General features: G+C 38.4%; 1 protein-coding gene across 10 annotated transcripts in view; it reads left to right on the forward strand.

The window, feature by feature from the left end:
* SYNE2 (spectrin repeat containing nuclear envelope protein 2) overlaps positions 1 to 23,532 on the forward strand; it is a 342,246-nt gene that overhangs the window by 141,739 nt on the left and 176,975 nt on the right. For all 10 annotated transcript variants that reach the window (XM_058739286.1, XM_058739287.1, XM_058739283.1 and 7 more), the window contains exons 31-41: positions 904 to 1,083; positions 2,989 to 3,139; positions 13,161 to 13,319; positions 13,969 to 14,130; positions 16,360 to 16,461; positions 18,066 to 18,266; positions 18,610 to 18,781; positions 19,373 to 19,485; positions 21,292 to 21,494; positions 22,177 to 22,296; positions 22,394 to 22,685. In XM_058739286.1, coding sequence (XP_058595269.1) covers positions 904 to 1,083; positions 2,989 to 3,139; positions 13,161 to 13,319; positions 13,969 to 14,130; positions 16,360 to 16,461; positions 18,066 to 18,266; positions 18,610 to 18,781; positions 19,373 to 19,485; positions 21,292 to 21,494; positions 22,177 to 22,296; positions 22,394 to 22,685 — 1,855 coding nt within the window. The remainder of the gene's footprint in view (positions 1 to 903; positions 1,084 to 2,988; positions 3,140 to 13,160; positions 13,320 to 13,968; positions 14,131 to 16,359; positions 16,462 to 18,065; positions 18,267 to 18,609; positions 18,782 to 19,372; positions 19,486 to 21,291; positions 21,495 to 22,176; positions 22,297 to 22,393; positions 22,686 to 23,532) is intronic.

Genomic DNA, 23,532 nt, shown 5'->3' on the forward strand with positions numbered 1-23,532 from the left:
GGTCAGACAGACAAGGGAAGAGGTCCAAGCTGTTTACTCCAGGCACTCCATGTTAAGAGATCAGGGAGATGAGGAGGAACCAGAGAACGAAACCAAGAAAGAGTGGCCAGTATAGGACAGGGGAAATCAAGAGAGTCCTGGGGTCAAGTGAGAAGACCTTTCAACAAGGAGAAGTGGTCAGCTGTGTCAAATGCTGCTGACCCGTGAAGGAAGCGAAGGTTGAGAATGGAACATGGGTTTAGCAAAATGGAGGTTACCGAAGATCTTGGCAAGTAGTTTTGGAGGAGCAGGTGGAGAGTGAAATCCTTATGGGAGTGGATTCCAGAGAGAATTGGAAGAAAGGAGGTAGAGAAGTGAGTGCCTGAGAAAAGCAATTTAGACCTGGGTGAATGGAGTTAACCCTTCCATGGTTAGTTTGCAGATTAAAACCCTTAGGTCAAATGAATCCTTTTTGATGGGGAAGAGCTTTTTGTACACAAGGCAGAAATGCAACATTTCCTTGCACGTTCCTTTCTCCTCGGCTTCCTCTGCTCTTCCTTAGGAGCTTGCAGGGCACGTTCACCTGTCTCTTGTCCTTTCTCCATGTCACACTCTCTTTCCCGTTCGCACCCACTCATATTCTTTGTCTGGTTTCTCTAAGGTCCATATCTACCTTCTTTACAAGTGTGTTCACCACAGAAAAATGTCACTGCTTATGGTTTTGTATATTTATTATGTTTAAAATACCGAATTATTATTCTGGAAATGCGAAGAGCCTGTGAACTCTCTAATAAGAGTGTGTAATTTTGGCATAATAGTTTGAGGGCAAATTAAAGTGAGAGTGCCTCCCCCAAATTGCCCTTATTTGTGTTGAATCGGAGTGGCCAATCATCGGTTATCAAACTTTTCTCTTTCGTAATCAAGGAAAAAATCACTAATGAAACTGGATAAGGATCTAGATGAATATGAAGAAGAGAAGAAATGCTTGCAAGAAATGGTCAATTCTCTTCCGCAGTTCAGAGATGGCCGAGAAAAATCGCTGAATCAACAGTGCGAAAATACGGCACTTTTGTGGGAGAATACAAAAGCTTCGGTCACTGAATGGTAAGGAAAAAAATCCCTCCCAAATCTGAAAAATTGTGTGTAGCACAATCAACTTTTTGAACTATGTTGAGAACACATCCCCATGGACCTAAAGGAGGAACAAGCATAAGCATTTCATACTGGAAGCTCCTGAGACCAATGTCTGGAGCAAGATCTGGAATCCTAGATTATATTGCCCAATGAATTTAAGAGGTTTATCTAAGAGGAATAACAAATAACCAGTGTATTTATTATTATTATTATTACTCTATTAGTTTTCTATTGCTGTTCTGTAACTAGTTACCAGCAGTTTAGTGGCTTAAAAACAACACAAATTTATCTTACAGTCTGGAGGCTGGAAATTCTGAAATCAAGCTGCCTTCCTTTCTTGGAGGCTCTAGGACAGAATCCGTTTCCTTGCCTTCTAGAGGCCTCCTGACTCCTACTACTTTCCTTGTTGTGTGTCCCCTTCCTCCATCTTTTTTTTTTTTTTCTTTCTTTCTAAATGTTAATTTTTGAGAGATAGAGCATGCAAGCTGGGGAGGCACAGAGACAGCAGGGAAAGAATCCGAAGTGGGCTCTGTGCTGATAGCAGCAAGCCTGATGTGGGGCTCAATCTTGCGAATTGTGAGATCATGACCTGAGCCAAAGTTGGACGCTCAACCAACTGAGCCACCCTTCTTCATCTTTAAAGCTAGCCATGTGGTGTCTTCAAATCTTAATCTGGCTCTTTCTCCCCTCCTCTCATTTCTTTTTCTGTTGTCACTCTGACCCTCCTGTCACCCTCTTATAAGGGGCCTTGTGATGATATTGCACCCACACAGATAATTCATGGTAATATTCCTATTTTAAGCTAATCCTTAACTTAATCACCCCGGTTGGTGATTCTGCTGAATGTTCTCCATCCATGCCTTCTTTCCTTAACTCTCTGTCTGGAGGTAGAAGTGGTCAGGAGGGCTGATCCCTAGCTGACTGTACCAGCCAAGCCAAGGGGTCCAGTTAGGACAGGAAGTTACTAGTAGGAGATTTGAAGACAAGCAGAGAGAGAGAGGTCAAGGCGATCTTAACCCCCTCCCTTTCCAGCAGGTGGTTCTGGCAGCCCCTACTGGCAGCCTCCTCTCTGGCTCAGGGCACTTCCCCCTTTCCCCTGAGGCCGAGTGGTGTATCTGTTTTTCTCTAGTTCGTGTCTCGGCTCCCTGAAAGTTTCCCTTAACTCTGCCCGCATCAGTGGTCCTTTTACACAGAACTCTGTCTGAGGGCACCTCCTGTTTTCTACTGGAACCTGAATGTACAGTAGTTAAGATAAAGCCTGTCTGTGGTATTCAATCTAGTGTACCCTTTGATTTTGTAGAGGAAAGAAATTGAGGTCCAAAGAGGCTAAAGTCACATGACTGATTAGTGCCAGCCATAACTAGAAATCAGGTCTCCTAACTGCTTCATTATTTGTATTACTTTACTTTTTTCAAAGGGCTAACTCTAGAATGAGCAAATAGACATAAACAAACTGTGACTTGCTGAATTAGTATGGAAACAATCTCCAAGAATAGTGCTAGGGAGGCACTGTTTTCCAAGATATAGTTTGGTTAATGATGAAACTGAGATGCCGATTCCTTAAGATTATGAATCCTGTGTTTCTTCCTAGAGCTTACATCTGGTAATTTTTTTTTTTTTTTTTTTGCTATTGAAGTAGTGAAAATCATAATCCAGTGCTTTTTTAGACCATCCATTTGCCAGATAAGTATGTATGGCCATCATTCTTAGGTTAAATTGGTAAAACAATATGCGAAACCATGTCAAGAGGAAAAATCCTTCTGTAACGTATTAGTCGTTATTGTAGGATACTTACAAAGAGAGAGAATGGTTTTCCTATTCTTAGAGATTTACCTGTTTTACTTTTTTCTTTTTTTCTTTTTTTTTTTCCCATAGCCTTGACCAATGTGAAAGAGTTTTGGAGCTCTTAAAACAGTATCAGAATTTTAAAAGTGTCTTGACAACTTTGATTCAAAAAGAAGAGAATGTCATCTCCCTTCAGGCTTCCTACATGGGAAAAGAGAACCTGAAGAAAAGGATAGCAGAGGTGAGTCCAGATTCCAAAGGGAACTCTACACCGTGGCCTCAGCAATAAAGAGGATATTATAAATGGAGTCATTTTTGAAACTCGGCTTACAAGAACAGTGGCCGTTTTACTAGATATCTAAGACCTTACTGAATTTATTACTAGGGCTTGAAAAAAACCCAGTCCCCAAGTTAACGCTAGGTTGCTTCTGTTTGGTTCCTGATACTATTGGTGTGGTTCTGCTGGAGTCTGGGGTCACCCCTGCTCCTACCTCTGTACAGTTTCGACAGTCTTTGCACTGACCTTCTGCCCAAAAGGAAACTGAGGCTTCATTTTAGGCTTGAGAGAATGAAAGTAGTGGGAAAACCCCTCTGTTATTAGTAGACAAAGGAATAATTATGTTTTTATTTATTGGCTTTCTGTAAAGGTGTGTGAGTGTATGTCCATGTTGTTCTATCTGTATTCATAGCCTAAGCAATCACAGCATATTCGAAGAAGAGTAACACTTTTGGACACTAGGTGTCATTATTTTCTGTGATTTTATGTGGTTATCAACCAGAATGGCAGAAGAATGGAATCGTTGAAGGACACTGCCTGCTACACTATGTGACTGCACACCAGGAAGTTGCTTTTCCTAGCGGCTTTATGGTTTGATGAGAGAGAATCAACCAGATGCCTGCAGATAATTTAGTCTTTATCTGGAACTCTTATCCCTGAAGCCGAAGGTTCAGGGTGCAGACACATGACCAAAGCTATAGATGAGGAATAGCCTTAGTCTGAGACCCGCTTTCTCAGACTCAGTTTCTTGGAACTGATCAATCACAGAGAGCCTTGTTTGGACACCAGTTGTACAATATGTGACTGTGTAACTGGTTTCCTATGAGATTTAAATGAGGAAGGCCACCAAAACCATGAGCAGACAGTGCTCAGAAGCAACCTGTCTGCTTCCATCCAGCAGAGGTAGCTTTGGGTTTTGGTGGTCTTGGGATCTAGACAGATCCTGTCATCATCCCAGGGGATTTAAAGAGCTGGGGGTTTTCTTGATTCCCAGTAAATTCAACATGACCAGCCTTACAAGATTGACCTCAACCTTGTGTCCCAATTTACATAGCTACTCTTCTGCTATGGCCCTGATGCCAGTTTCCCTACGTGTACTGTTGTGTCAGGATCAAAATCTGCCTTATTCACAGATCCTGAGTCCCTACCTTGTATACTGAACAGATATCTAGTCTCTCTTGACTTGCATCTATTCTTGATTTGTGCTAATCCTCCTCAGTTCTGGAATCCCTGCCTTTGTCTCGTTAAGTGGAATCCCATTACCAATAGAAAGTCTTTCCTTTCCTGATCAGGTGAAGTAGCAACTGTGAAGTGCCTAGGACTTCATCAGCACCTAAATGAGTGTTAGTCCTAATGACCCACCCTGTGTATGGCTGTGAACACTCTCTTCTCGGGTATATGACCATTCCTCCTGCCACCTATAACTGTGAACTGTACTTTCTGGATAAGTTATTTATCTGATGAATAAAACTTACTTCATCACCCAGCAGCTCTGTTGGGCTGGGGTGCCACACTTGTGGATCTGCCAGGTTGAACCCATCCTTTGAATGCTGGGTAGAGGCAGCCATGTTGTTCCCTGGGCCAGTTTGCTCTGGGCCTATGATGGGAGGGGCAGCCTGATGGTCTCTGAGTCACTTTTGGGTCATTCTTCTCCTGTCTTGAAGACTAATGCATGCCTTCTGTTGAGATGGCTGGTTTATACCAATCTCCTTATGAAAGGGTCTTTTGGCCATTGTGTTAGTGTTCTCATTTTTTGGCAATATGGTATGAATATGGATAGACTGAGAATTTTCCAGATTTTTCAGTTCTGCTTCCCTTTTACTTAGCAATTCCATCTTTGAATCATTTATGTTTTCTCACCTTTTACTGTAAGCAGTCAAGGAGGAGCCACGTCACATCTTCAGCACTTTGCTAAAGACATAGCCTCAGCTAAATATTCAATTTCATTGCTAGCTCATTCTACCTTCCACAAAAACACAAGAACACAAACACAGTTCAGTCCAGTTCTTTGCCACTTGATAACAAGTATCGCCTTTTCTCCAGATCCAACATCATGTTCCTCATTTCTGTCTGCAACCTCATCGAAATGGCCTTTAGTATCTACATTCCTTTAGTATCTACATTCTGTTCATCATTACTTAGTTATTCTGTAAGAAGATTGAGACTTTCTCTCAGCTCTCCTCTTTTCTTTCTGAGCCCTCACCAGAATCGCCCTTAACCATCATTTCAGGGCAATACTGGCTTTTTCTAGCAGACTTCTCAAAAGTCTTCCAGCCTCTACCCATAACCCAGTTCTAAAGCCTCTTCTACATTTTTTGGTATTTATTACAGCAGTATCCCACTGCTCTGTACCAATTTCTGTCCTACTCTCTTCAGGCTGTAATGAAAAATAAAATACCATACGTTGGATGGCTTATAAACAACAATAATTTGGGGTGCCTGGGTAGCTCAGTTGGTTAAGCGTCTGACTTCAGCTCAGGTCATGATCTCATGGTTCATGAGTTCGAGCCCCATGTCAGGCTCTGTGCTGACAGCTCAGAGCCTGGAGCCTGCTTCAGATTCTGTGTCTCCATCTCTCTGCCCCTCTCCCCAGCTTGCAGTCTGTCTCTCTGTCTTTCTCAAAAATAAATAAACATTAAAAAAAAATTTTTTTAATAAAAAAAAATAAACAACAGAAATTTATTTCTCACAGTTCTGGAAGTTGAGAAGTACAAAAGCAAGGTCCCTGCAGAGTTGGGGTCTGGTGGGGGCTTGCTTCCTGGTTCATAGATGGCTGTCTTCTTGCTGTGTCCTTAGATGGAGGAAAGGACAAGAGAACTCTCTAGGGTCTCTTTTATAAGGGCACTAATTCTACGTATGAGGGCTTCACCCTCATGACCTCATGCCCTGCCAAAGGACCCACCTCCAAATACCATCACTATGGGGTTTAGAACAACAGCCTCTATGGTTTCTTATTAACTAACATAAATTTATAGTTTCTTATTTCAACAGCAATTTTATTTCATTTTTTAACTTCTAACTTTGTTTTGCCTGTCACAACAAAGTTTGTTATGAAAATAGTCTGGTATGGATAAGGACAGATCAACAGCAATTTTAACCATGGATAGATCAAAGAATGAGGACTTCTAATAAATTATTCCTGTGCATAATATTTCACATATGTAAAATATATAGTAATAACATAGTTCATTTAAACATGTCCTCATAAATGGAAGCTAGTATAATAAAGTTTAAGTTTTTATTATTTTAAATAATGCTGTAGGGTGGAAAAGAGTCTTCATAAATATGAGAGAGTAAGGTTTACAGTAACGTACAGAGAACTCATAGAAATCAGTGAGTAAACCACTGAGATCCAAGTGGATATTTGTACATAGGAAACAAATTGGCAATTGTGAAAAAAAAGAGACATAGTTGAACCTCATGAGTAATCAAAGGAAACCAAAGCTACTCCAAAATACCTCTGTTGGCTTTTTGATAGTCAATGAGATGTCTACTCTTTATGTTGCTGGTCAGAGAGCATATTGACACTACTCTTTTGGAAAACATTTTGACAGTATTATTCAAGATCCTTGAAAATACGCCTCCCATTCGAACAAATATTTTACTTCTAGGATTAATCTTAAATATGGAAGATTCTTAATACCAAAGACATTCCTTGCAGCACTTTAAAATGTACTAATTTCCTTCTTTCTTCACTGGCCAAACCATACCCCCCTCCACTCCAATGACTGACTTGCCTCAGAAGCTGGAAAATCCTGAGGCCAGCAAAATTGGTTTTACTTGCAAATAAGAGTACCATGTGGCTTTGAGGTTTTAAGTAACACTGCTACCACTACTAAAAATGATAACGGTGATGATAGTAAAAGCTTCGGCCATTGATGGCTTGGCCATCGTGTGCCAAGTTCTTCACACATTATTGTATGGTTTCATTCCCAAATAATCGTGCAAGGGTTAAGTATTAACCCTGTTATATTGATGAGAAAACCAAGGTTTAGAGAATTTTAGAAGTAACTGTAGGGTTTGTAACGTTATCAAGACGGTGTTAAGAATGAAGAACAAAGGAATTCCTCGCCCTGCCCTGTCAGTTTTCCCGATTTCTTGTGGGATTGTCAAAGGAGATGTCTACTCAAAAAATAAGAACAAATGGTATTGCTTTATTATAAGTTGCGTGAGTGCCCAATACCCCAGCAGGTTCTCTGGGAAGATGTGGTTCAAGCATCAGGCCAGCCTACATGCTTACAAGGCCTTTTTCTCCTCCAGATCGAAATCCAAGTCTTAGAATCTTATCACAGAGTAGCTCAGATATGGATACAGGGACCTGGGTTCTTCATCTTATGTGAAGATAGGTTCATAATGCTGGTCTCAAGGATCTTACCTGTTAAATGATAAGAAGCAGAAAAAAGAACCATATCCACATATTGTATTTCTCAGGCACGCTGATCCTGCTTACCAGTAACGTCTAATTTATGTCTTGGAATTTGGACAGATTAGCATCTTCCTCTGTAACCAAGGCAAAAAGTAAGGATAGAGGTTAAGTGACTTTCCCAAGATTATATGGCTGATAAATGGCATAATCATGATTTAATCCCAGATCTGTGTGACTACAAAGTCATGTTTCAATCATCATAATATTGCCTTCTCTGTAAATGTTTGAAATACATATATGGCGGAAATAAAAATTAACTTTGCGTTGTCTCTTCCCCCTTTCTCATCTGTAGAGGTTTGGTCACAAAGGCATTTTAAAAATTAATAAAATCGCTAATTCCCTTTATGAAATGTATAAGAGCCTAAGCATTTATTATTATATTGAGAATCTTTTAGTATGGTATCTGGCATATGAGCAGTTTACATATTTGCTGGAATAATATGTTACTTTGTGATGTAAAATTATATTTTGTGATGAATTACATACCGTCTTCAGAAACAATCCACTTCTGTAGTATGTATTTGTAGTGTGATCCTTTGCACCAGTGGCTGAAATATGATATCACTGAGAACTTTTGTCTTTCAAACCATAGAAACCTGGATGTTTATCTAGGATATGGGGCCAGATTTCCACTCTCTTTAATGAAAGACAGAAGTGCAAGAGTAAGACTAAAGGCTAGAATGTCAGGGGACCATTCAAGTTTGGGAAAAGACAGAGTGAGCCTACTTTCCTTTATTCTTACCCTTTCAATGTATTGTGGAACAAAACCCACAGTTCCTGTCAGTGCTAAAGATACCCTCTCCTGCTCTTTCTTTTTTCTTCACCCAGTGGCGGCATATGTCAATGTAACAACAGAGTTCTTTGAATGTATTGAAAATTACGCCATATAATTGAACAAATTATTTTTCCATTTAATTGAACAAAAACGTATTATGCCCATTGCAGAGGCTTGTGCCAGGAGGAAAAACACTGGAGTTTGCAATCAGCTTTGAAGATGTATCAGTCAGCATCCAGTCAGGAGACAGAAACACCCCCCCCCCCCAGTAATTTTTTTTCTATTTTAAAATTTTTATTCAATTATTATTATTATTATTATTATTATTATTATTATTTTATCTTTCTTTTTCTTTCTATAATTTATTTGTTAGCATATAGTGCAACAATGATTTCAGGAGTAGATACCTTAATGCCCCTTACCCATTTGGCCCTTCCCCCCCTCCCACAACCCCTCCAGTAACCCTGTGTTTGTTCTCCATATTTAAGACTCTTTTATGTTTTGTCCCCCTCCCTGTTTTTATATTCTTTTTGCTTCCTTTCCCTTATGTTCGTCCGTTTTCTATCTTAAAGTCCTCATATGAGTGAAGTCATATGATATTTGTCTTTCTCTAATTTCCCTTAGCATAATACCCTCTAGTTCCATCCACGTAGTTGCAAATGGCAAGATTTCATTCTTTTTGATCGCTGAGTAATACTCCTCAGTTTTTATTATTTTAATTAAATTTTTATTTTGAGATAATTGTAGATTCACATGCGGTCGTAAGAAATTATACAGAGAAATCCTGAGTACCCTTTACTGTAAGTTTCCCCAATGTTAAATCTTATAAAACTACGTAGTACAATATTGCAGTCAGGACACTGCCATTGATACGGTCAAGATCAAGGATGCTTCCATCACCACGAGGATCCCTCATGCTGTCATTTTATAGCCCTACCCTTTTCCCACCTGTACATACACATACAGTATGTAACTTGGGAATTGGCTATTTCACACTCAGCATAATTCTCTGGAGATTCACTCGGATTCTTGCATGTATTGGTAGTTTGTTCCCTTTTCTTGCTCTGTAGTTTTCCGTGGTATGGATGTAACCACAGTTTGTTCCATTACTCGCCGCTGAAGGGCATCTGGGTTGTTTATAATTTCGGGCTATTACAAGTAAAGCTGCTATAAACACATTCATATAGGGGTCTTTATGTGAATGTAAGTTTTTACTTCTCAGGGTTAACTGCATAGGAGTGCAGTTGCTGGCTTGTATGTTAATCGTGTATTTAGTTTTTAGAGAAACTGCCCAACTGCTCCCACCAGCATTGTGGAATGATCCAGTTTCTCTGCATCGTTGCCAGCATTAGATGCTGTCTCAATTTTTTTTTTTTTTTTTTTAACTCATGCTGATAGGTATGTAGTGGTATCACATTATGGTTTTAATTTGCATCTTCCTAATTGCTAATGGTATTGATAATCTTTTCTCGTGCTTCTTTGCCATCTGTATGTCATCTTGGGGGAATTATCTCTTCATATCTTTTGCTTATTTACACTAATTAGATTTGTTTTGTTTTGTTACTGTTGCGTTTTGAGCATTCTTTTTATGTTCTAGATACTAACCGTTTGTTAGGCGATTTGCAAATACTTTCTCCTAAACTGGAGCTTGTCTTTTCATCCTCATAACAGGGTCTTTTGCAAAGCAAAAGGTTTTCATTTCAGTAAAGTACTATTTATCGTTTTCTCCTTTCATGCATTGTACTTTTGGTGTTAAAATCTAAGAGTCTTCGTGTAGCTCAAGATCCTGAAGATTTTCTCGTATTTTTTTTCCTAAAAGTTTTGTAGTGTTATGATTTACACTTAAGCCCGTCATCCATTTAGAGTAAGTTTCTATATAAGGTATGAGACTTAGGTCTGTAGATGTCTAGTTGCTCCAGTGCCATATATGGAAAAGGCTCTCTTTCCTCCATTGAATTGCTTTTGCACTTTGTCAAAAATCAGTTGGGCAAACTCTTTGGGTCCCCTTCCAGTTCACTGTTCTCTTCCATTGATCTATGTGTCTATCTCTTTGCCAAGACCACGTTATCTTTAATACTGTTCCTCTATGATAAGTCTTAAAATCAGGTAGACCGATTCTTCCTACTTTCTTCTTCTTTTTCAAATGTTTTAGGTCTTCTAGTTTGTTTAGCGTGCCATATAAATTTTATCTATCTATCTATCTATCTATCTATCTAAGGGAAAAAGAAAATTCAGGGAACTTACCACCAAATTGGTGTTCAGGAGCTGGTCTTGAACTCTCCACTTTTCATTCTTACTAAGTTTGTTTCTTATATGATATCCAGGGATTTTAGTTGTACTTAATGGGAAGAATAGGGAGAATTATGTCTACTCCATATTTCCAGAAATGGAAGTCCCCTGCAGTGTATACTTTTTTAGGTGTTTGCCTATCAGAAATCTATTTTCAATTTTATATTGTTGTTAAAAATGCTCAGGTAAGACTGGAAAGCTGAGTGAAACATTACATTCATCAACACTCACATTTTATTTTGTAGTTTAAGACCATCGGCCTTTTGATAATACAGTATTTTACCTTCCATGTTAGTAATGATATTGGGGGTTAACAAATGGTGCTGGGAGAACTGGACAGTAACATGCAGAAGGTGGAAACTCGACCACTTTCTCACACCATTCACAAAAATAAACTCAAAATGGATAAAGGACCTGAATGTGAGACAGGAAACCATCAAAACCCTAGAGGAGAAAGCAGGAAAAGACCTCTCTGACCTCAGTCGCAGTAATTTCTTACTTGACACATCCCCAAAGGCAAGGGAATTAAAAGCAAAAATGAACTATTGGGACCTCATGAAGATAAAAAGCTTCTGCACAGCAAAGGAAACAATCAACAAAACTAAAAGGCAACCAACGGAATGGGAAAAGATACTTGCAAATGACATATCGGACAAAGGGCTAGTATCCAAAATCTATAAAGAGCTCACCAAACTCCACACCCGAAAAACAAATAATCCAGTGAAGAAATGGGCAGAAAACATGAATAGACACTTCTCTAAAGAAGACTTCCGGATGGCCTACAGGCACATGAAAAGATGCTCAACGTCGCTCCTCATCAGGGAAATACAAATCAGAACCACACTCAGATATCACCTCACGCCAGTCAGAGTGGCCAAAATGAACAAATCAGGAGACTACAGATGCTGGCGAGGATGTGGAGAAACGGGAACCCTCGTGCACTGTTGGTGGGAATGCAAATTGGTGCAGCCACTCTGGAAAACAGTGTGGAGGTTCCTCAGAAAATTAAAAATAGACCTACCTATGACCAGCAGTAGCACTGCTAGAAATTTACCCAAGGGATACAGGAGTACTGATGCATAGGGGCACTTGTACCCCAATGTTTATAGCAGCACTCTCAACAATAGCCAAATTATGGAAAGAGCCTAAATGTCCATCAACTGATGAATGGATAAAGAAATTGTGATTTATATACACAATGGAGTACTACGTGGCAATGAGAAAGAATGAAATATGGCCCTTCGTAGCAACGTGGATGGAACTGGAGAGTGTGATGCTAAGTGAAATAAGCCATACAGAGAAAGACAGATACCATACGGTTTCACTCTTATGTGGATCCTGAGAAACGTAACAGAAACCCATGGGGGAGGGGAAGGAAAAAAAAAAAAAAAAAAAAGAGGTTAGAGTGGGAGAGAGCCAAAGCATAAGAGACTCTTAAAAACGGAGAACAAACTGAAGGTGGATGGGGGGTGGGAGGGAGGGGAGGGTGGGTGATGGGTATTGAGGAGGGCACCTTTTGGGATGAGCACTGGGTGTTGTATAGAAACCAATTTGACAATAAACTTCATATATTGAAAAAAATGATATTGGGGGGCACCTGGGTGGCTCAACCAGTTAAGTGTCCAACTCTTGATCTCGGCTCATGTCATGATCTGACAATTCATGGGTTCAAGCCCCACCTTGGGCTCTGTACTGATGTTGCAGAGACTGCTTGGGATTCTTTCTCTCCTTCTTTCTGACCCTCCCCGGCTTGTTCTCTCTTTCTCTCTCTCCCTCAAAGAAAGAAAGAAAGCGAGAAATGATGTATTAAAGATATATTAGAGTTCTGTTTTATTCAGATGAGCATGGTTCTTCAACTTCCACAGATGATTACTGTTAGAGGAATCTAGGAACTGCCTTTTTTATACTACTGAATGAAGGTTTTTGTTTTGTTTTGTTTTTTTGTAGACTGTTATTTCACCTGGACAGGAAACATGGCTTTAGATTATTACAATTATTTCATCATGCAGAGTGGGAAGAAATTTTGGTGTAGGATTACTGGTAAATGAGATGGTTAGGATTCTAAAAACTTTTTATTGAGAAAGTGGGAAAATAACAGCCTGCTTTAGAAAAGATAATGTGCAAAGTACATATTAAAGTATTAATATAAAGTATTAATACAGAGTATCCTCTGTTATGATGTTGTGGGTTTTTTTTTTTTTAAGTTTATTCATTTGTTTGAGGTGAGGGGGTGGAGAGGCAGAGAGAGGTGGGGAGAGAGAATCCTAAGTAGCCTCTGCATTGTCAGCACAGAGCCCAATGCAGGGCTCAAACTCACAAACTGCAAGAGATTCTGCCATGAGCCAAAACCAGGAGTCCAGCGTTTAACCAACTGAGCCACCCAGGTGTCCCTATGATACTGTTTTTAAGCTGAATAGCCAATAATAGAATTTTGGTTCTTACTAATTTTTCTATGTAAATCTATCAAAAATGTGTTAACCTAACTTTTTTTACAGATTGAAATTGTCAAAGAAGAATTTAATGAACATTTAGAAGTTGTAGACAAGATTAACCAGGTCTGTAGAAACCTACAATTTCATCTAAATAAAATGAGAAGTTTTGAAGAGCCTCCTTTTGAGAAAGAAGCTAATATTATTGTGGATAGATGGCTTGATGTGAGTGACAATTTAATTCATTAAAAATTCTCTTTGATAACAAATCGATCTTCTCTGTTGTATCTTTAGTATTTTTATCTAATTACGAAGTTCAAAAGGGTTCATTGTAAAAATGTTCAAATAATATAAAATTTATGACTTAGGAATTATTAATTTTACCTTCAGAGTTAGATGCTACTAACAAATGGGTCTATACATGCAGATATAAAAGCACATACGCAACTTATTTAAAATAAAGTAGTTAATATATTAACCATTCATGCAGGATATTCGTGCTCAACTATATATTTAATACAGTTTTGGTTGAGTAATAGTTATATTGTTATGAATTACAAATTAAGAATTTGTGTTATATTTTCATCTGAGTTTTTAAAAACACCTTTAATTTATTGCGGGTTAGAAATTAGGAAGACGTTGCTTTCAGTTGCCTGTAAGTGGCAGCAAAGTTGTTTTTTTTTTTTTTTTTTTGTGGAAGAAAGAACTATGTTATGTGTTCAAGCACATTTTTTTGTTGATAAATAAAGCAAATTGTTCAACAAGCAAAGGCAAATTTTTATTTTAAAATAATGTGTGACTGAAACAATGGTTTTCATACTTTTTTTTTTTTTTTACCACTAAATGTGTTATTTCTATTTTTTAATTATGGCAGATAAATGAAAAAACCGAAGACTACTATGAAAATCTTGGTCGAGCTCTAGCTTTATGGGACAAGCTTTTTAACTTAAAAAATGTCATTGATGAGTGGACTGAAAAGGTCCTTCGAAAAGTGGAATTACATCAACTGACTGAAGAAGAAAGAGAAAAGCTGAAGGTAATTTAACAGATAAAATGTATGCTCTTTTTGTACACAGTTGACATTGAATATTGAGCTTGCTTTCTTGAAGCAGTGTAGAGAAATCACCAAGAAATGTTTTATTTCTTTCGTTATCCCTTGAGGGGGACCGCAATTCTCTTGTTTCCTTTGATATGTAGGAATATGTTAGCAGGTATTATTAATCTGGGGTTCACAGACACCCGAGTGGTTAGTGGATAAAATGACCTTATATGGGAAAAATTGCATCTTTATCTTTCTGAATGTCTAACCAAAATATAATGTGTTTCAGTTATGAATATAGTCAACAAACATAGCAGGATGAACATTGTATGTGACTTTGTTATCAAGAAAGTCACAAGTATTTGGGGTCATTATCTAGTTGTAACTGTTACCCTTTTCACTACTTTGAAATTATGGCTGTTGGTAGGGTCACTGCTAGATCTTACTATTTAAGGTATTAATATAGAAACATACATATTACTATAGCACAAGTTATTTTTAATACTTTGATAACTGTAAGTCAGTATCATTGTTTTCCTTTATATTTCTACATAATTTATCTTTTGTTTTTAAAATATTATTATGCATTCAAAAATAAATAAATAAATAAATGAATAATAAAATATTATTATGCAAAGGGTCCACAGGATTCACCAGACTATCAGAAGCATTGTATGGTATGAGCAACATTAATAACTCCTGGAAGACACCCTACCAAATGCATAATTTTTCCCAAGTTGGGAACCCCTGTCTCAGGGGTTGGCAGATTTTTTTTTTAAGGGGCCAAATTGTAAATATTTTAAGCTTGTAGATCATTTGGTCACAGTTGTCACAATTGATTAATGCTGCTGTTGTAGCATAAAAGCACTCAGTCATAGACGGTACATAAATGCTTGAAAGTAACTGGGTTCCAATAAAACTTTATTTATAAAAACAGACTACCAGCCCTTAGACTATTAACCCCTGATCTAGATCATGAGTATGAACAACCTTCATAATTTGAATCAAGCAGTCTCTCCCTCCGAAAGATTAGAAAAAAATACCAGGCCGAGTATCAGAATCTTTATAGAGCTTCTTCTTTTTTTTTTTTTTTATGAAATTTATTGTCAAATTGGTTTCCATATAACACCCAGTGCTCATCCCAACAGGTGCCCTCCTCAACACCCATCACTCACCCACCCCTCCCTCCCACCCCCCATCAACCCTCAGTTTGTTCTCAGTTTTTAGGAGTCTCTTATGTTTTGGCTCCCTCCTTCTCTAGCCGTTTGTTGTTGTTTTTTTTTCCTTCCCCTCCCCCATGGTCTTCTGTTAAGTTTCTGAGGATCCACATTAAGAGTGAAAACATATGGTATCTGTCTTCAAAAAAGGCTAGTTTTTAAAACAGTAATCTCAGGTTTTGCCATTTGGAAAGAATTTATCTATTTTAACACTAGGAAGAATTTTTTCTAATTGTTTGTTTATATATTATTCATTTGGATCATATAAAATCTCTACCTTTGTAGGTCAGAAAACATTCAAATATTGGCAATTATATGTGGTCCAATGTAACAGAAAAGTGTATGTATGTGCACATGAAGCCTTTACAGTATGCCAGGTCTAATGCTTCCCGTCTCATTTTTTTTCCTCTAATCTTTGTTATTTTATTCATTCTTAAATTCACATATCCACTTTTATACACTTGGAAAAGGTTTCCAGAAAGTGTAGAGATTTACGAGTTTCCTGTGTATATGATGATAGAAGTTATCATTTTTTAGGTGTAAATGAACAAGTTCCTTAAAAATGCCTTGAAATGCAGGTTGTTTAAAACTTTGAAGTTACGGACTGTAAACTGGCAGCCTGTGAGCCAAATTCTGCCAACAGTGTGTGTGTGTGTGTGTGTGTGTGTGTGTGTGTGTGTGTGTAGTGTGCTTGCACACGTGCGCGTGCACATGCGGGCACAGTTTATATGTACAGATGTATGACATGTGATGCAGGCACTGCATTCTGGTATAGCACAAGCCTGGCCCCTCTCTGTCGTCTTCTAGCTGGAATGCTTTGCTCAATTATAACATTTTCCTGGCTCATAAAGCCACTTGGGTTTGTGACTCCCGGGACTCGTTCAAAAAACAAGGGATTTGGGGAAATCCAAAGTTTCTCTCGGTTTCTATATGTTAATAATCATAATCATGAGTACCAGAAAATAAGGTATAAGATAAAAAGGTATTATCCACTAATATTATGTTTTAGGAAGAGTTACAAGTCCACGAACAAAAATCTTCAGAGTTTTCTAAAAGAGTGGCTAAAATACAGTTTCTCCTTCAAAGCAGCGAAATGCCTCTTGAATTGCAGGTAAGAGAATTTTTATTTAACAGTTTCAATTAAAGCACTCTGAAGTAACTCATGTCCATAAACCAGAATTCTAAATCTTAAACCTAAAGTAAAATTAGGGGGCGCCTGGGTGGCTCAGTCAGTTAAGCGTCCAACTTCGGCTCAGGTCACGATCTAATGGCTTGTGGATTCAAGCCCTGGGTTGGGCTGTGTGCTGACAGCTCAGAGCCTGGAACCTGCTTCAGATTCTGTGTCTCCTTTGTCTCTGCCCCTCCCCCACTTGCACTCTGTGTCTCTCTCTCTCTCTCAAAAACAAATAAACATTAAAAAATTTTTAAAAAATCATAAAGTAAAATTAGGATCATTATTTAGTTCATCTTTATTCAATTCCTATATTAAGTCCAACTGAATTTTTAATACTTGGCATAGTTGATTATGTTTGTTTAAAGTATATATTTTTTTAGCGTTTTATTAACTTATTTCCAGGCCTCTTGTGTGGAGCTGGAGATGTTGTCATGCTTCTGTTTGAAGGAAGGGTTTCCTCTTGAGTGTCCTTTGGCCATAAGAAGGAGAATACGACTCGTGTGATTCTCTGTTTATTAATTGCTAGATGGAGGAAGCAGGGAGATGGACCAAAGTGTGATTTTCTGTTGTGTGAAGAGATTTGTCACAATTTTTATTTAGGTAGAGCACATGGTGGCTGAGTATGAGCTCTGGAGTCAGACTTTCTGGGTGAGGTCCCAGCTCTGTCATCAGCTAGCTTTATGATCTTGGGCAAGTCAAGTTAGTTAACATTCTAAAGCCTGAATTTTGTCCATCAGGTGCTTACCGCAATGCTGTTGTGGACATAATAAATGCTCAATAAATGCTGGCTATTTACTTTTCTGTATTTGTTTTAATGTTTATTTATTTTTGAGAGAGAGAGAGAGTGAGACAGAGCATGAGCAGGGGAGGGGCAGAGACAGAGGGAGACATAGAATCGGAAGCAGGTTCCAGTCTCTGAGCCGTCCGCACAGAGCCTGATGTGGGACCCGAACTACAAACTGTGAGATCATGACCTGAGCCGAAGTCAGACGCTCAACCTACTGAGTCACCTGGGCGTCCCAATTTTTCTATATGTTTTAATATATTTTCAAATGAGTGCCATGAGATGGTACCTCAATTGTTATGCTAGATAAAACTTGCTTTGGGGGGGGGGGTAGGATTTTCAAATTAGTTTATTTTTAAAGTTCATTTATTTATTTGAGAGAGAGCAAGCGAGGGAGGGGCAGAGTGAGGGAGAGTATATCCCCACTTGGGGCTTGAACTCATGAACCGTGAGATCATGACCTGAGCCGAAATCAAGAGTCAGACGCTTGACCGACTGAGCCATCCAGGCACATCCCCCCTCCCCCCCCCCCCCCACCGCCCCCTCACCCAGCCCACAAATTAGTTTTTTAGAACAAAGACAGAATGTCAGTCTCAGTTTTTCATGTTATTCTTTTTGAAACAATTTAAATTGTATCAGTGATGTAGAACAATGAGGAATTAATTCAACGTCTCAACTCATTCTCTAGCAATGCAGTTGTCTTAAAATCTAGTGAAATAAATTTGTTAATTTGACTTCATATATATCATGATTTCAGGTCATGGAGTCCTCTGTTTTAAACAAGATAGAAAATGTAAAAATGCATTTAACAGGAGAATCCAACTGCGCTGTGCTCAGTGGCCATACAGCTGAGCTAAGGGAGGATCTCGACCAAGCCAAGACTCAGATCGGAATGACTGAGTCCCTGTTAAAAGCCCTGTCTCCTTCTGACAGCTTAGAGATCTTTACTAAACTAGAGGTATGTCCCAGCTGCTTCTCTTCTGTGGTTCAGATTTATTTTCACGCTTATTTCTGATGACTTTGGCCTCTTGAAGTTAATGAAAAGTAGTAACTATTCAAAAAAATGAAAGTTGGGGGAAAAACCTCAGAAAAACAATTTGTGTGTATTTAGTTGAATCGCTTTGAGGGCAGTAATTATTTGATGTTAATTTGTGTTGCAGTATACATTTACTGGCTAAGATAAAGTGAATCCACTCAACAGAAAAATCATCTAGATTTTTATAAAAACAATGGAGATCTATTCTACTATGTGTAAATTGAACGCATTTTGAGACTTAATGGTTGTTTGTTTATGTATTTAGGAGATACAACAGCAAATCCTACAGCAAAAGCACAGTATGATGTTACTGGAGAATCAAATAGGTTGTCTGACTCCTGAACTCTCTGAATTAAAAAAGCAATATGAAAGTGTCAGTGATTTATTTAATACCAAAAAAAGTGTTTTGCAAGATCACTTTTCTAAGTTATTGAATGGTAAGTTATTGAATAGTGAGTTATTGAATGGTGAGCGCATTACTGTTTTTTCTGGGAATCTTGAAGTATGAATAAATATTGCGAACATGAAGGCTTACTTATCTAAACTTCACTGAGAGATGGTTGCAGAGATTCTATTTAAGGAAAAGGATTTATTTATGTACTTATTTATTTAGGATTTATTCACACAAATCTTCTGGGGGGAAGCACTCACTGATCTATACGCCTATCGTATAACATCTATTTCTTTCAAGCCCCAAATCTTTATTTCATGAAGGAAGGTCATGAACATCCTCACATTCTACCTGCTCACTGTGGTGAGTGAGTCTGGCGATGTGCCTGTGAGCATGCTGTCCCTACGAGTGTCTGTGGGGGTACTGTGTGCTTGGAAAGGAGGTCGGGTATAGAAAATATACTGTAATTACTTTTGAGAAATCTATTAACCTCCAAATTTGGCTTCAACTTATTACCACCTTACACAATGACTTGTTGTACCCACGTTATGTGAAGCGAGTTTCAAAGCCTCTCACTTTAACAAGGGGTCTAAAGTCTTCCTTGAATGGATATAGCTTCTTTTGTTTTTTCCTACAGATCAGTGCAAGAACTTTAATGACTGGTTTGGCAACATTAAAATGAACCTTAAGGAGTGTTTTGAATCATCAGAAACAAAAAAGAGTGTGGAACAAAAGCTGCAAAAACTTTCTGTAAGATATATGTAAATTTTAATCAAAATTTATCAAAGCTAACATACTAGAGGCATAGAACTGTATTTAACTAGATAAAATAATAATTACTTTGACTTGCTCATTTCTCTACATAGAGATAATGTTTCCAAATAACCGACTTTTTCCCAAATTTTTGAAACTCCATATTTACGGGGTCAGGGTGCAAGCACTTAAGCAATTTCTGTTTTCACACCTGTTCTAAGATGCTGTTTAACAGGGTGTACTGGTGAATCCGGTTTTGGTAAAATCATATTTCATACAAAATAAAGGCTTTGCCTAATGTGGACTTGGATGTCCCTTGACTTTTCCTTTTGTTTTTTAAGTGTTGGTTTTGGTTTTTTTTTTTTTGGTTTTTTTTTTTTTTTTTTTTTTTTTTTTTTTTTAGTATTTACTTATTTATTTTGGGGTTGGGAGAGAGAGAGAGAGAGAGAGAGAGAGAGACTCAGACTCTCAAGTAGGCTTCCCACTGTCAGCTCAAAGCCCAATGCCACGCTCAAACTCACAAACCGCGAGATCATGAGCCCAAATCAAGAGTCGAACGCTTAACCAACTGAGCCACCCGGGAGCCCCAAAGTCTCTTTACTTTCTTGAGAGAGGTCTCTTGACTTTCTGTTAAGTTTTTTCTGAGTAGCATTTCTTTTAACAGTCTCATTTGGACTTTCATGTAGCTGGTCGGAGGGTAGTGGAGGGCACCTTGGAATAAAAGGTAATGTGCATGCAGGCATTTAAAATGCATATGGCACCTTAAATCTTCATCACTTTAGGCTAGATTGTCTAGTACTTTTAGGGAGGGTTAGCCTTTTGTTTTTTAAGCACTATTTGTATGATTTTATTTATTTTTATTTTAATTTAAATCCAAGTTAATTAACATATGGTATAATAATGATTTCAGGAGTAGGATTTAGTGATTCATCACTTAACTTATAACACCCAGTGCTCATCCCAACAAGTGTCCTCCTTAATGCCCACCACCCATTTAGCCCATCCCCCCACACAACACCCCTCCAGCAACCTTCAGTTTGTTCTCTGTATTTAAGAGTCTCTTATGGTTTAACTTCCTGTTTTTATATTATTTTTCCTTCCCTTCCTTTATGTGCATCTGTTTTGTATCTTAAATTCCACACATGAGTGAAATCGTATGATATTTGTCTTTCTCTGACTGAAGACTGTCTAGTACTTTAGTTTGATGATGAGTCATGCTCTCAAGCTTATGAATGGCACTAAGTATTCTTTGATTCTTTACTTTGCTGATACTGTTCTTTATTGGTAGAATTGCCTTTCTTCTTTTTTAGTTTAAGTCCTGACTTTTTTGTCGTTGTTGTTGCCTTTAACTTTGTCCATCGCATGGCCTTAACAAATGATGCTCAAACCTTGAAACACAAACATTGAAATAAAATTCTTATTTGGACAGAGTTAAATAGAGAATAGTCTGTGTAGTTTTACATGTTGATTACCCGAGGGGAGCAAGTATTTAGAAGCTGAACAGAGTCGGGAAAGAAAAATGCAGCTTCCCCAGTCTTACTCCTACTGACTTTCATGAACAAGCATTATTTTGCTTGATGTCATATCCAGCAAGTCAGATACAGACACACATTCTACAACTAATGTAAATTATCTTTTGGTCATTTGCCATTGGTGCTAGCCATATCTCCGTAGCTTTTCTTTCGTATAGGATGTTAGAAAGGTGACATGTCTACGTACCAGCTTGGAAGAGTGCTACAGGGGTGGTAGAGACCACACTTCAGCTTGCCAATAGAGCATCACTGACTTTCTGTCTTCCTTAAGGATTTCTTAACTCTTGAAGGAAGAGGCAGTAAAACACAGCAGGTGGGAACTGTACTAAGTCATGTGAAGAAGCATCTGCCCAAAGCACATGTTAAGGAGCTTCACAGTTGGATTATAAATCAAGAAATTGAATTAGAAAAAATGGAGTCCATTTGCCAGGCACGAACAAAGGAGCTGAATGCCTGCTTGCAGCAGCTACTGAGGTAGGAAGTAAAGGTGATAGCTAAATAACATATGTTTCTAATGATCTCTTTACACGTTTTGTGCATCAGTACAGCTAGCATGGGGAGGTACAATACACACAAATTTCACAAATAAAATATACATTTTCAAATCTAAGTTTGACCCTAGGAAGATAGAAGTTGAGAGAATTCTTCAAATTATCTAATATGGCAGTCGTTCAGGGGAGAGTCCAAAAAATGTTTTGTTTCCTGTTCTTTGTGATATGTTTGCATAGCTCGTTGCTTTATAGAATCCTACTATATATTTTTTTTTAACATGTATTTATTTTTGAGACAGAGAGAGACAGAGCATGAATGGGGGAGGGTCAGAGAGAGAGGGAGACACAGAATCCGAAACAGGCTCCAGGCTCTGAGCTGTCAGCACAGAGCCCGACGCGGGGCTCGAACTCATGGACCACGAGATCATGACCTGAGCCAAAGTCGGACGCTCAACCGACTGAGCCACCCAGGCGCCCCTATAGAATCCTACTATAATACAGGCTACTGTTGTTCGGATTTTAATGTTGCGAATTAATTCTTCACCAAAGAATAAAAAAAAAAATGTAGTAAAAGCCTGATTGGTTTACAAAATCCATGCCAACCTTCTCTTCATAGAAACACTTTTTGCTTATTTTATATTCTAACGTATGTAATATTCTGTTAGTCTCCAGGATGACCACAGAAATCTGAGCACATGGTTGACCAGTCAAGAAGAGAAATGGAAAGAACTGGAAAAACCAGGAGAGAAAACTGAGCTATTCTGCGAAGCTGTAGCTAGAAAAAGGTATAGCTAATCCTGTATGAATATATTTTCTGCCAACATGGTTTCTTACATGGTATTGTGGCTCCTCTAAACTTTCGATGATGTTTGGAATTTTCAGGGAACAATTTGAATCTATGGCCCAGCTGAACAATTCTTTGAAGGAATATGGGCTTACTGAAGAAGAAGAAATAATAATGGAATCAACACATTTGATTGATAGATACCAGACATTTTTGAGACAATTATGTGAAATTGATGAAGAGGATAAGTTACCTCGTACAGAGGACCAGAGCTTTAATGATCTTGCACATGATGTAATTCATTGGATAGCAGGGATTAAAGAGTCCCTTATGGTTTTGAATTCATCTGAAGGCAAAATGCCGCTTGAGGAAAGAATCCAAAAAATAAAGGTATAACTGTGGAAACTAAATTTCGGAGGTCAGAATGAACTCTAATTTTTAAAAGATTTACAGGAAAACTGCAAAGATTTGTTTCTTAATGGAAAATCGGATTACCGTGGAATGGCTGAGGACATTCAGATGACTGAGCTTACAAGAGAGAAGAGCTGTGATGGATCTAAAATTATTTTAAGGCAGACAGAAGAGAGAAGGTGTATTCTCTCTTTCTAAGGGCAGTACGTATGGAGCTGTGGCAGGTGGGAGTTTGCTAGGACATAAAAAGAACTTATGTCAGTACAAAGACATATCTGCAATGTCAAGGCGGGGCTGGAGAGGAACTCTTCTTCAGAGCAAATATGTATGGTTCAAAAGGTTATTAGATATTGAGTACATTGCGTAGTTTATAAAGGTTATGACATGCCGAGGGGGTTGCAGAGGGCAAGGAACTCCCAAGCTCCTCTAAGCCCACTTTTTATCTAAGGAGAGATTCAATAGGCTTTGTTAGTTACAAATGCAGGGGACAGAAGCCCATGTGCTTAAAAGGAACCCAGAAGGATTGAAATCACAATCGAAGCATTATTACAGGAAGAAATGGTTCTGAATAGTGAGGTGTAAGAGTTGGTAAGGCTTACTGAAGTAATTGGAATCATTTGGGATTGTACGTGAAAGATTTTCCAGGGGAGGTGAATCTGGAGTAGTATTTCCAAGAAGGGAGGAACATGATTGTTAGAGCAAAGGAGGGAAAGAGAAGACCAGGTAATGGGAATGAATTATGTTGTAGTGGAGAGACAAGAGTTGACATGGGGCACTGCGTTTTCCTGTGGGAAGCCCTAGGTCTCATTTTGGGTGTATAAAAATG

This window comes from Neofelis nebulosa, chromosome 7 (genome assembly GCF_028018385.1).
Source record: "Neofelis nebulosa isolate mNeoNeb1 chromosome 7, mNeoNeb1.pri, whole genome shotgun sequence".
In the NCBI taxonomy this organism is placed as follows: Eukaryota; Metazoa; Chordata; class Mammalia; order Carnivora; family Felidae; genus Neofelis; species Neofelis nebulosa.